General features: G+C 43.4%; 1 protein-coding gene across 4 annotated transcripts in view; it reads left to right on the top strand.

Annotated features, from left to right (window-relative positions):
- The window catches only part of CACNA2D3 (calcium voltage-gated channel auxiliary subunit alpha2delta 3), a 795,640-nt gene that overhangs the window by 505,417 nt on the left and 276,835 nt on the right, over positions 1 to 13,388 (top strand). For all 4 annotated transcript variants that reach the window (XM_049715277.1, XM_049715280.1, XM_049715279.1 and 1 more), the window contains one exon: positions 2,976 to 3,054. In XM_049715277.1, the coding sequence (XP_049571234.1) occupies positions 2,976 to 3,054 (79 nt within the window). The remainder of the gene's footprint in view (positions 1 to 2,975; positions 3,055 to 13,388) is intronic.

Below are 13,388 nucleotides of genomic sequence, written 5' to 3'. Positions count from 1 at the left end.
GTTTTCCTATGTCCATGGAGAATGGTTCAGGAAGTAGCAGTGTCATTACTTTCTTTTCATTTAAAATGATCTTTAATTATTAAAGCAATATTTGTTCATTTGTAAAAACATTCAAAGGGTATAGAAGTTTACAGAGTAAAAAGTATAAGTCCCCTTTTAGAAAAAAATATAATTCTATTTATAGAATACACAATATAGGTACACAATATCCCACAATTTGCTTTCCCCCTTGCCAAGTTATAATGGATGTCTTTCTCATGAGTACATAGCTGCATGGTATTCCACTACATGAATGTCCCGTGAGTTTTTTAGCCAATCAGCTATCAAGAGAAGCTTGGAATTTAACAGGTTTTAACCATTACAAAGAATAAAGGTGAAGGTCCTTGTTTTTTACATATTTGTGTATTTGTGAAAATGTCTAAAACCGAATTATAGGGCTTTAAGAAGATATGCACTCTACAATTCTCCATACATCTGTGACTTCGTGTCATCTCTGTTAGACCTGCTTGGCCCCCATAGACATTTTATTTGTTATCCTGGCTATAGATAAATGCCTAGAGGTAGAATTACTGAGTCTGAAAAAATTACAGATATAAAATCCTGTTGTTAAATGGATCTCCAGAATATTTATTTTGGAGTAAAGTCTCTTCATTTTGTTGCCAGTTGAAAGGCATTATTGTGAGAAATCCAGGGCATGAACCCAGTATTGTTTGATTATGTTTATTTTATATGCAGAGAGGCAACGAGTCATTTCCACGCCATTTCTACTCAAATAAGGGGGCCAATTCACTGGGAGCCAAGGGCTGCACATAAATGGAAATATTTAACAAGATTCTGATTTTCTTTCATAAGCAATAAAATAAAATACAAACCAACAAAATGAGTATAATGCTATAAATGTCTTTGCACATACCTGACCCAGGGGATGGTGCTGACTGGAGAAGCCACAGTAGTGTTGGCAGTAGGGGCAGCGGTGCTGGTGGAGGGGGTCGTGGTGCTGGTTTGCATGATTGTGGTTATTGTTAGCACATTATTCCTGTGTAATCATGTCTAGTCTGAAGTTTGGTGCAATCCTACTGGTTTTCCAAATGGGTTGCCATATTTTAAAATCAGAAACTGTGTTAAGTTTTCATGAATGGTTCACAGCATTGTTCTGGGGTTTTAACTATGCCTCCAAGAGAGAACTCAGTTTGTCCTCAGGTTCTTCACCTGGATGGTAGAGGAGGTTTGGCACCTGCAGGTATCTTTGCTCAGAACAGATAGGCTGCTTTGCGTCAGGTCTTTTCCTCTTTGCCTGCAAAGATAGACTCACAGCTTCACTTCCTAAGAGCTATCTTTTATGCTTTCTGCTTCGTTAAGAACTTGCTTTGTGCAGGTTTTTATTAGTCAGACATTTTGAGCTAAAAGCTAACGGTGGCCAGGCAGGAAAAGTGAACAGGGGACAGCTCTGTGTAGGAAGGTCAGTGGTGACCACTTTGGGCCTATGAGGTTGCATCTTCTATTTTTTTTTCCCCCAAGAGAGTCAGAATCTCCCAATTAAAAAAAAAAAAAAAATCCCTCCTCCCAATGTGATTCCGGTGGGAATAGTGTGGAAAAGAGCTGGGGGAATGAGAGAGGCAAAGCAAAGGCCTCTGTGTCTGCTCATCTGCCCCAGAAGCCCCCTTGCAGGAGCTGTTGATGGATGAAATAACTGCCTTACTCAACACAAATGAGGACAGACTAAGGCTATACAATGATAATATATATTTAAACATTGGAAATAAACCATCACGTAAGAACTATAGTCTTCCAGTTATATGTCTCAGTTAAGAGGTTACTCATAACTAAAGCAAAATCTTAATTTTCAGTCAGCTATGTGCATTTACATTTTTATCCATTCATTTACTGAGTTGTAATATTCTAAGCACTGTGCCCCATCAAAGCACAGCCATCCTTTCCCTTGTCAGGTGGATGGTCTAGTGGAGATCAACCTCACAGGTATAACCACACAAGATACTAGTTAACAACAGCTGCAATAATGTCTCTGAAGGAACTGTAGGGGTGCTTGACCCAGTCTGGCTGAGTGGAGGAGACATCAGCTGGAAAGACTTTGGGGCCACATGTTGAATGTAATTCATCTAATACCATGTCTGCATTTAACTCAGTCATAAATTGGTGGCTGAAGGACTGATTTCACCTGCCAGAAGAATTTTGTTTGGACTGTGTGGTATTGACCCACATGCCATTTAAAATGTGAACCAAAGGATTTTAACCCTTTTAATTTCTTGTTTTTCTTCCATCTAACCCTCAAGTACAACTCTGGGAGGTGGGTTGTACTTTATTTCAAAGAATTCTGGCCTCATAATAGAGATTTGAGAAGGCAATAGAAAGTGAGAGATCCAAGGTTTTATATGTGTTCTCTGCTCTTTAGGAGCCAAAGTTTAGGAAGGCTAGAGAGGGTTCCCTTTGGTCTCCTGGCTATAGGCTGTGCCTCTCATCCCAATTAATTACCACCACAGACAGTAAGAGAGTGTCTGCAGCCTGTTCTTACCATTGGGTGGGTGGGGGGCATGCTGAAGTTCTTTCAGTGGTGTTTTGATTCCCAAGAAGAACACACTCTGTACTTCTGTGCGGATGAGGACAATGGTTGCCAATTTGGTCCAGACCTGGATGATCTTTGTCCATATATGTGTAGCAAACTGTAGCAAACCCAGGCCCACGATGCTGCCAGTCTCCCGTTTCAAGTTATTCTCCTCTGTCGCAAGTTACACACCGAAAAACAAACACCACCAGTGCCATATGGGTTAAAAGATCAAAGGCCCCAGTTTTGAGTATATTTCTAGCTGACTTTACTTCAGATGTCTTAAATATGTTTCTGAAGATGGGAAGCATGGGGCATTAAGGAGGTAAATCACATGTGTGTGAGCCATGCTTGTGGTCTGGGCAGGAGGGTGAAAACTGAAAACCACTGATCCGTGTGTTCCTCTTCCTCTCAGGTTCGCATCTTCACGTACCTCATTGGAAGAGAGGCTGCTTTTGCAGACAATCTCAAGTGGATGGCCTGTGCCAATAAAGGTAGGTCTCCCGATGGGTTCAGTTCTGAATAACTTCTCCGTGGATGTGTAGAAACAGAGACAGTCACGAGAAAGTGGAGCGTTCTATCAGAAGGCTATGAATTCTAAGATAAGGTCTGGATGTTTCTAAATGATTATGACTGACTTGTAACAACTTCTCCCAAAATGTGTTTATAAACTTTGAGGACATAGTCAAGTGGAGTGGTTAAGCCTCTCCACTCTATTGCTTAGTAACTGAGTAACCTTGGAAGAATTACTATGGCAGAGCCATTTACCACGCACCAAATATCCATGTGCTCACTCACCATTCCCAGCCCCTTGCACTGGTTCTGGCCAACAGGCTTTAAGCAAAACCAACCTGGGTCATTTATGGGCTAAAGCATTTAAGAGCTGGTTTGGTGGTATCTATTCTTTTCTGCTCCTATGAACTCTGAAGCTACATGATGGAATAGATGAAATAGCCTGGGTTCCTGAGTGGCCGCATGGAGCAGATACCTTTCCGCTCACCCTGTCTTCTGCCATCTGCCAGCCCATGATGGATATATAGTCTGTGTGATAAACCTTTGTGTTAAGCCAGTGAGATTTCCAGTTTGATATGTTCCCATAGCATAACTTAACCTACATAACTAATTAACTTAGTTAACTTTAACCTGCTTCAGTGTTCTAATCTTCAAAGTGGAGAGGGTGATAATAGCTTTTCTTTTTGATTTTTATTGAATATAGGGTTAAAAAATGAAATGGTACAGATTAGGTGCCTAGTTCAGTGTTGAGACCTAGTAAGTGCTCAATAATTGTTAGCTTTTCTACTTTCACAGGTTAATTTTCTACATTGACAGGCCCTGATGTGTGTTGGAAACAATGCTTTAGGGAAGGCACAGGGAGGGAAGGAACAGGGCCTCCAGTCTTATGAAGGGCTTCTTTTCAGTCTACACACAACCAAGAAGGCAAAGCAAAGGAGGAAAATAGGTGGTATATTCTAGATTCCTTGAGTCTTAACCCAAACTCCTTGAGTTCAAATCCAGCCTCTACCAAACACCAATCACGGTGGTGGATGTTACCATACCTACCTGGGTCTGAGTTATATCACCTACAGAACAGAGATAGTGATGATACCTGCCCCAGTCAGATGCTGTGAGCATGAATGAGGCCGTGCAGGTAAAGCTGGCAGCTTAGTGCCTGGCACAGAAATGGCCCATATGATTTCCTAGTGTTATATTGATCTGTGGTTATGTCTTATCTCTGCTCTGAGGCTATACAGTCCCTGAGAGTAGCCTGTCACTCTGATTTCCTCTTGAGCACTCAGCCCAACCTCCTGCTCTATGTAGAGTGGCTGCTTCTTTAAGGTTTGAAAAATGAGCAAATTGACTATAAATACTAATAAATGAAGATATGTCCTGTTGCACAGTAAATTGGTATTGGTGGATGTAGGTGGTCTATTTCTACATTGCCTGTTATGCCATCCTTTATAAAAGTTCCAATATATGTATGTTAGTGGAGGAAAGAGGACTCAGGGAAGGGTTGGCAGGTCTCAGCTTTAGTTTTGGTGACTTAAGACAAAGTTATTTTAGTTGCAAGCAACCAAAGTTGCTCCCTGAAATTAAAAAGAAGAGTGTTTTGGAGAGAGAGGAGAGTGAGTCAGAACCCAGAGTGGGAAGGGAAGCTTATGTCTCATGAGGGACCAGGGGCTGTGTTTTTGTTTTTCTTTTCCTTCTTGGTTTCTTTCTACATTCCGTGGCATTCTTCTTCTCTGTAGATAGACCTTCTCTGCTAGGGCATGTACATGTCAAAAATAGCTACCTCACACTGTGCATACCCATCTATCCACACAACACCTATTGTGGAGAAAGGAGAGTTTATATCTTATCCAAAAAATGATTCTGGCACCCAGCTTGGGACAGGTCTTCCCCTGCGGAATTGCATGTAGGCAGAGGTAAGGCCACAAAGAAAAATATATGTGCTCTGCAGGTGGATGGACACGGGAAGTTCTCAGGGAAAAGGTGCCTAGCCAAGCAAGTAAACCTCTGCCTCACTTTCCCTTTGCTTGGCATTGTGTTTTATTATCTGCTTCTACTTGGAGAAATCTTTGAAGCAAGTCTCAATTTCCTCATCTAAAAATGGAGAACTGCATGAAAGGTTTGAACATTTCCTTGAAGCTCTAAAATAACATGTTCTGCAATTATTTTAGTTTATTGGCTGGCTCACCTCACTCAAAGGTATCAGTAATTCTCATTGTCTCAGAGTAATGCATTTGGCTTCATTTGAAGAGGAAATATAGAAGGAAAGTAGGCATGAGGAGATGGAGGCTGAATGGATCCTAGGTTGCCTCTGAGAAAACAGACCATTGAGATAATTTTTGGAACTTCACTGACATTTGAGTGAGCTACACTTTCTCAATTTTTTCCTTGATTCTGTGGTCTTGAAAGAAAGAGTTCCTTTCCATTTTTTAATTTTTAAAAGTTTTCATGTTACTCCTGCCACATCAGACTGCAATTCTTCCCATCAGCGAGTATGCATTTAGTCATGGGTTATTGTTTTTAACCACTGTCTGTGTCCAGCTGATGAAAATTACTCAAATTGAAGTCTTGTCTTAATCAACTAATATTACACCATAATTTAGTTTTAGTCATTGTTTATAAGAATCTTTGAAGAATCCTTTTGAAGACAATTTAGTCAACTCAGAGTATTTCGGGGCCTGGCCATAGAATATAGCCCTTTAGATTTATAAGTTCTGAGCGCAGCAACTTGGAAAATTCAAGGAGGTAATAGTAGCTGCTTAGCTGGCCCGGCCGCTGGATTCCTCAGTGATTCTCCTTCTCTTCCTGTCCAAATCCCGTTGTTTCCTTCCCTGCCAGAGTCAGTCCCTCACAATAGTTTCACCTTCCTCCTCTGCTTCTCTTCTAAAGGGCCTTGGGAATAAAATGTCATTGTTTGCCACTCTTCAAAGTAGCAGTTGCCATCAAAATGTCAGGTTCCAGTCATCTGTGCCCACATAAACATCGGCTTCATGTTGCGTCAGTTATGGGGTTTAGACCAGCGTAACATCGGTGAGCAAGTATTCTTCTATGGTCATTAATTAAATCATTGTTTATACTCTCAGATTGTTATAGTATGGAGGCAGCATAACATTTTTCATCTCAAGTGACATGAGGTCCAGGGAGGGCCCGCCCCCCTCCTTACATATTTTTGCCCTGACTCAGCCAAGTTCTTCAGTGAAATGAAGCATTAGCGTTCGGGGACCAGAGCAGACCCAGGGAAGCCCAGGGAGAAGCCTGTTGGCTGACTGACCAGAGTGACCCTAGGGAGGAGCAGGAGTTGTCAGGACCAGCTCATTGTCCCTGGGTCAGTGGTCAAGGACCTGCTATCCATGTGAAACTTCTTGTTTGGAAGTATGGTAGCCATGGAGACAGTTCTCAGTCAGTGGACCTCTGGCACTGCCCCCTGTAAATGGATGTCTGGGAATACTCATGCCCTCACAGGAGTTCTCTGCCTCCTCCAGTCCACTAGCAAAATCCAGAGAGGCCTGGAGCTCATTGGTTTGTCTCATTTTATGCATAACTAGGTCCTATCTTGAGGCAACCAGCCCTAATGAGGCAAAGCAGCAAACCATTTTAAATACATTAAAACAATTATTGCCACTGTAGAATGGCTTATGGAACTTAAAATTCTGCATTCACACTATTGGTTAAACAAGTGAACTGGGAAAACTGAAAAGAGGGGCCAACTAGCCCAGATACTCCATAAAGCCTTGATGACCTTCTGTAATGTTCAGTGTGCCAAGCTTTTAAATAAGCACTGCCTGATTCTCCTTCAAAAATCATGGTGAATGGAGTATTTTCCAGCTGTGCAAATGAAGAAGGGTCTCTGTATTTGGTTCTCAACTTATCTGTCATCATTAGATCGAATGGAAACGCCACGTGAGTCTGTCTTGTTTATCTACTCAGCCTGTCCCTTGTTGATAGGCTAATGGTCATTCTCTCCTTGTTTGAAAGAGAACTGGCGGCCTGAGCCCTCCTTGGAAGTTCAGACCCATAGCCTTTTCCCACTAGAAATCTCTTAACCTCACTATACCTTTCCAAGTGTCAAATTTATGAGGCCAGAATGGTTGTTTGGAGTAGGGAAAAACTGGCAATTAAAATTTTTTGCTGTTTCAGAAAAGGTGGAAGAAGGCAAAAATGACAGTTATTCAGATACCTTTGTATAATTCTTTTTTTGTACTCTTCAACCAATTCCCCAACCCCCAGCCCCTGGTAAGCCTCTTTAGACTCTGTTGCTATGATTTTCACTTTTCTAGATTCCACATACCAGTGATATCATACAGTATTTGTCTTTCTCTGTCTGGCTTATCTTATTTAGCAAGATGTACTCAAGGTCCATACATGTTTTTGCAAATGGCAGGATTTCCTTGTTTCTCATGCTGAATAATATTTCTGTGTGCGTGTGTGTGTATACACTGTAACTTTTTAATCCATTTATCCATTAATGGAGACTTAAGTTGTATACATTCTTTGTGTAGATTCCATAGAACTTGAGAATTTGAGTGGAAAGGGTAATAGTTGTGAAGATGAACATGGTGCTACTATTGTTAATAGCAACTAAGGATGACAAACTTCTTACTAAGTGCCAGGTAAAGTGCAAAGTACTTTTATGTGTTATCTCTTTTGACCCTCCTTAAAGCTGTATGAAGTGCATGAGAAGGAAACTGAGACTCAAAGAGACTAGCAGCTCGCCCCAGGTTACCAACTAGCAGGTGGCAGAGCCAGGAATCAGGCCCAGTTGTTCCAAAGTCTGAGCCTAACTCTTCACCAGGATGTGAGGTTGCTTCTCTTTGGGGAGAAGAAAGTCATGGTTCATAGAGGACTATTTCCCATTATTTGAGAGAATCTAGGAAAAGGAATCTAGATGTTGAGAAAGGACTTTAATGGTCTATAGCTAATAAAGACTGGAGCTGGGATTTATAACCAGCCTGTGTGTTCCAGAAATTGTCCTGCTTCAGCTTGTGTAGGCATGTGGTCCAGTTTCTGACATTTTACAAATGGAGATATTAAGGCTCTCCGAGGAGACGAGGCAGGGTGGAATGGGGCACAGCGATAGAGCTGCCGGCAAGCCAGCATTCCTAGCTCCACAGTGTGATCCTTTAAACTAGAGGTCCCCAGCCTTTTTGGCACCAGGGACCAGTTTCATGGAAGACAATTTTTCCACGGACTGGATGGGGGAGGATGGTTCAGGCGGTAACACGAGCAATGGGGGGATGGTTCAGGCGGTGAAGAGAGCAATGGGGAGCGATAAGGAGCGGCAGATGAAGCTTCACTAGCCTGCCCGCTGCTCACCTCCTGCTGTTCGGCCTGGTTCCTAACAGGCCAAGGACCGGTAGCCGCGGTCCCCAGGGATTGGGGACCCCTACTTTAAATTATTTTTTCTAGCATGAAATTTGAAATTAAAAATATAATATTATAGACTTGAGGACACGGGGAGGGGGAAGGGTGGGCTGGGACAAAGTGAGAGGGTGACATGGACCTATATATACTACCAGGTGTAGGGTAGATGGCTGGTGGGAAGCAGCCACGTGGCGCAGGGAGATCAGCTTGGTGCTTTGTGACCGCCTGGAGGGGTGGGATAGGGAGGGTGGGAAGGAGATGCGGGAGGGAGGAGACATGGGGATGTATGTATGTGTGTGGCTGATTCACTTTGTTATGAAGCAGAGACTAACACACCATTGTAAAGCAATTATACTCTAATAAAGATGTTAAAAAAAAAAGAAAAATGTAATATTATTCACACACAAAAAGACTTGCTCCTAAGTCAGAGGTTCTGGCTGATTCTGATAGCTTCACATTTGCGAGCCCCCTTCTCCAGGTGGCACGTGCCCACTGAGGCCCCTGGGCTCCCTGCGCTAGTGGCCATTCTCTCTTTGGTCTTCTCTTTCCAACTCATCGGACATGTGCCCTTCAGCTCTCAGGGCCCAATAGACCTCTTACTCGTTCTTTGTAATGGTCCAAAGAGATGTGGAGGTAGAAAGTTGTTTATCAATGGTTCATTTTTTTATAGAAAAAAAGTGATTTTCAGTAGTGTGTGATGTTGATGGGGAGGACGAAGATGGGACAGAATATTGTGAGGGTCTTCCAAGAACACTGTTGTTCCATAAGGGGATGCACACCAGGTCTTGAGGCAACCAGCTCTAATGAGGCAAAGCAGCAAACCATTTTAAATACATTAAAACAATTATTGCCACTGTAGAATGGCAATATGGCCACTATGCCCCAGTGCGTGACCAGCAACATCACTGCCTACCTTAGTGCCTTGGGAAGACTGGGACCTGATCACTGGCTTTCTTGTTTTCAGCCTGCCTTATGTCAGAGGGAAAAAGAGTCTTTGAAAAGACTCAAGGGTGCAGTGCCCATCACACCAAAAGTAGAACGAGGACCTTACCCAGACCTTACCGGTGAGGTAGACAGCCATGGTCTCCCACTGAGGAGCAGACTCCGGGGTCCCTCAGATCTGGTGTCATTGCAAAGTGGAGTGTTGAATGATGTACTGATGGAGCATCTCATGCAGAGGCACCTCTTAGACAAGGGACTCTTAAGAAATCTCTAAGTAAGGGTAGGAAAATATCAGAAATACAAAGCACCAGGCTGCATGTGGTTTATCACACTGAGTAGTTGTAACTCAGAGTTCACAGGAGGCTCTGTAAGGGAATAGGTAAATAAATTGATGTTATGGAGAAAAATGATCAGATCATTTATAATAGGTGGCTAATTTCAGCATTAATTACTCCTTGATAATTACCAAAAGATTGCTGATTCTATTTTCTAACATGATATATGAAGTCCAAAAAGGCACATTAAAGAAGAGAATAAACATTCAAGAGCTAGAATTTAAAATAAATAAAAAGAGGTGAGGGAAGGCCAGGGGGAAAGTGGCCAGTTCAAAGGATGCAGAGGGAGAAGGAGGGAAGCATCTATGGTTACAGGCAAAGAGTCCAGCCCTCAGCGACTTCCTGTTATCCATCAAAAGGTACATTTGTTAACTAAAACTTATATGAATAACATTTAAAAACAAAAAGAGACTCTTTCAGATAAGTTTTACGGTTTAATGGGTCGGGGTTAGATGATCTGATTTGCATGATTTGCATTAAGCTTTGCAGTGTACATTATTAATATTATCTTTGTAATTCTAGCTTTTCTTACCTTTTATACATCTGCATTTATGGTCTATATATTGAAATATAAGTTAGAACTGTGGTATGGGTTTTGAGTAGACCTTTGGTGCTAACTACTGTGCATTTGCCAGGAACCTCATAGGGCAACCACATATTTCCCCACCCCAGCCTCAGACTTTCCCAGCCACAGAGATTCAAACAGCCCATTAGGGGTGTCCTTACAGAGGAGGACCATGCTGTCCATGCTCTGAGCAGCTGCCATGCTGTCCTTTCCCATTACAGGAAGAGGCAGTGTCTTCAGTGGTTAAGAGCAAAGGTTTTGGAATCAAATGAATCTGTATTCACATTGACCCAGGACAAATTACTAAACACTGTTGTTTCTGTTTCCTCCCTATACAACGAGCACACACACATGTTGAGCTGTTGTGTTACCCAAGTGTAGAGCGACAGTGTGAATCACAGTAAGACTTTGGTGAATGTCCTTGCTTCAGTAATGGCTCTCACAGAGCCATGTGCTGGTTCTGGGAATATCTCTCTGGACAAGACAGGCACCAGCTTTTTGTGACATTTCCTGGAGCCAATATTCCATTGGCAAGAACAAAGTAAACAAGTAAATCAGAATTCAGCATTGATGAATCTTCAGAAGAAAGTGAAAGCAAGGTGAAGCAAGAGGAAATGGGTTCAGACAGCTAATCCCTGAATGATCCCAAGGAGCCATCCGTAGAAAACTGGATAAATGGTGTGCCAGGCAGAGGGTACAGTAGGTGCAAGCGCCTGGGGAGGGTCAGGTGGATGAACTTGGTGGGAGGATGGAAGGGGATGAGTCCATCCAGGTAGGCGGGGGCCTAGTGAGGGAGAGTCTTAGAGGTCAGGTAAGAAATTTGGATTTTATTCTAATTAAATAGAAGCTATTTTAGGATTTTAGGCAGGGAGATGATGGTCTGCTTTATACTTTAGATGGTCTGCTTTATACTTTCCTTTGACTGCTGTCAGGAGTCTAGATAACAAGGAGGGGGATTTGTGGGGCGGGGGTGGTTGTTGCTATACCCTGGGGGAGAGACAGTGGAGTCTGGAGTAGGGTGGGAGCAGTGGAAATGTGGGATTGGACTTGAGACATATTTTAGAGATAGGGCCAGAAGAACATGCTGGTGGATTAGCTATGGGGTGGGGTGAGGAAATGATGGCTATCAAGGATAATTCTTAAGTGTTTGGCCCAGTTGGGCAGTGGCGTCATTTGCTGAGGTGGGAAAGACCCAATGCGGGAGGAATAGGTCTGGCCAGGGAAATCAGGAGTTGGCTTTGGACGGGTTCAGTCTGAGAACACTGTTAGTCATCCTTATGGAGGTGTCAGGTATACTGTTGGCTATAGGTCTGTAGCCAGCTTTTTGTAACTTTTCATAACTTTGATTATGATAGCAAGGCCAAGTGAGGATGATCCCTCAGCTCCATCCCCTTCCAAATGTGTGATTGTTTTTCCTTCCCACTCTCCCTCAATGCTGAGGATCTGTCTCTCCCATCCCCCTCCTTCTATTTATTCCCTCCCTTCTCTTGGCGCTATTTTGGAAAACCCAAATCAGGGATTTTTACTGTTGGCTTTGAGGATTAGAATGAAAACACGGACAACCAAGAAAAACTCCTCCCAAGAGAGGCTGTGTTTACTGCACATTTGGTACAGGAACCCACAGTAGGAATAGTGCTATACTGTGAATTGCTCACCCAGGTATCCTCACGGTCCAGGACCATGGAGTTCTCTCCTCCTCTTATCAACATGGCAACACCTCTCTTGGTTTGTCCTCTGTGTCATGTTTGTCTCTCTAAGACCCTTCATGCAGAGCCAAAGGTTTACCTACTAGAGAAGAGCTGAAATGTTTTCTTTCTTATTCAAACACTGATTGTAGTCGTGGTTTGTGGAGGGATTATAACTATGATGCTTGCTGTCATCCAGCAATCTTCTTTAAAACTTCTTTTTCCCACTATGCCTCTAAGAGGGGCCACCTGGAAGCCTTGCGTGAGCAGTGACCCAGATGGGCATCCCTAACTGTAGTGCCTGACCTCTGAGGGAGTGCCAAGGTACACATGGGCCCTGCTCCAGAGCCCTGAGCTAGAGCAGGGTCTCACAGGTCTTTCTTGGGCTCAGTTTCTACTGGGATGGGCGAGGCTCTGGCCCTGGCCAGGAGGGTGGAGTGGACAGGAGTGACAGTGCGTGTTAATTAGCACTGTGCAGAGCTGTCACCAGGAAGCCAGAAGCCACATGGTGCCAACCTGGTTTGGGGTTGGTACAACAAATTAAAACCAGCTGGCTTTTGTTTGGAAATGCCCTGGGAGGGTCCTGGTCCTTTCTGGACAACAAAAGGGCTGATGTTTCTTTACCCTGAGCCCTGTATTAAACACTAAGAGGTTCTATAAACACTACAGCAAGTGCTGTGATGGATCTGGCTTCAGAGGCACATATATCCTCTCTCATTTGTTGGCAAGTAGGAGGTGGCATCAACTTAGTTATAAAGGTCCTTATTTAGAGGCATGGGGAGGAAACATGAATCTGTGTCCATCCAGTGTCCCCCTGCTTAAAATGCTTCCATGACTAGTTGCCTGTAGGATAAAGTCTAAACTCTTTCCCAAGGTCTTATATGATAGTCCCTCTGCTAATTCCTCTGATCTTGTAGCACCCTACTTCTACTCACTCTCCCTGAGCTTTTTACTCCAGCCATTCTGAGTTTTTTTCAGTTCCTAGAATGGGTCTAACTCTGACCTTGGGCCTTTACTTACATTCCTTGCTTTGCCGGACATAATCTTTAACCCCCCTTCCTCTAGCTAACTGGTCCTCATCCTTCAGGGTTCAGCTGTACTGACCCTTCTTCGGGGTAGCCAAGTGATTGGCTGTCCATGCTGTGTGTTTCTCTATAATGTTGACTGTGCTATTTTATAGTTGTCAGCTTACTCAGACCTCCCAGGAAGCAGGGGTCATGCTCATCTAGTTAACTCCTGCTCCTCCAGTGGTAGGCACCAAGAAAGCCTTCCATAAATGTTTGAATGAAGGGCCCCCTCCTGGGGATCCAGACCTGTGCTCAGTTCAGCCCTTCTCTTCTAACATCTCCTGACTCCCAGCAAAGCCAACCCCAAGCTGAAGAGGAGCATAGCAGTACCTAAACTCGAGATCAGAATGGCCTCTCCACCCACAA

The sequence above is a fragment of the Orcinus orca genome, chromosome 10 (assembly GCF_937001465.1).
Source record: "Orcinus orca chromosome 10, mOrcOrc1.1, whole genome shotgun sequence".
Lineage (NCBI taxonomy): Eukaryota > Metazoa > Chordata > Mammalia > Artiodactyla > Delphinidae > Orcinus > Orcinus orca.
The sequence above is the reverse complement of the archived record's forward strand: the minus strand, read 5'-3'. Positions and strand labels throughout refer to the sequence as shown.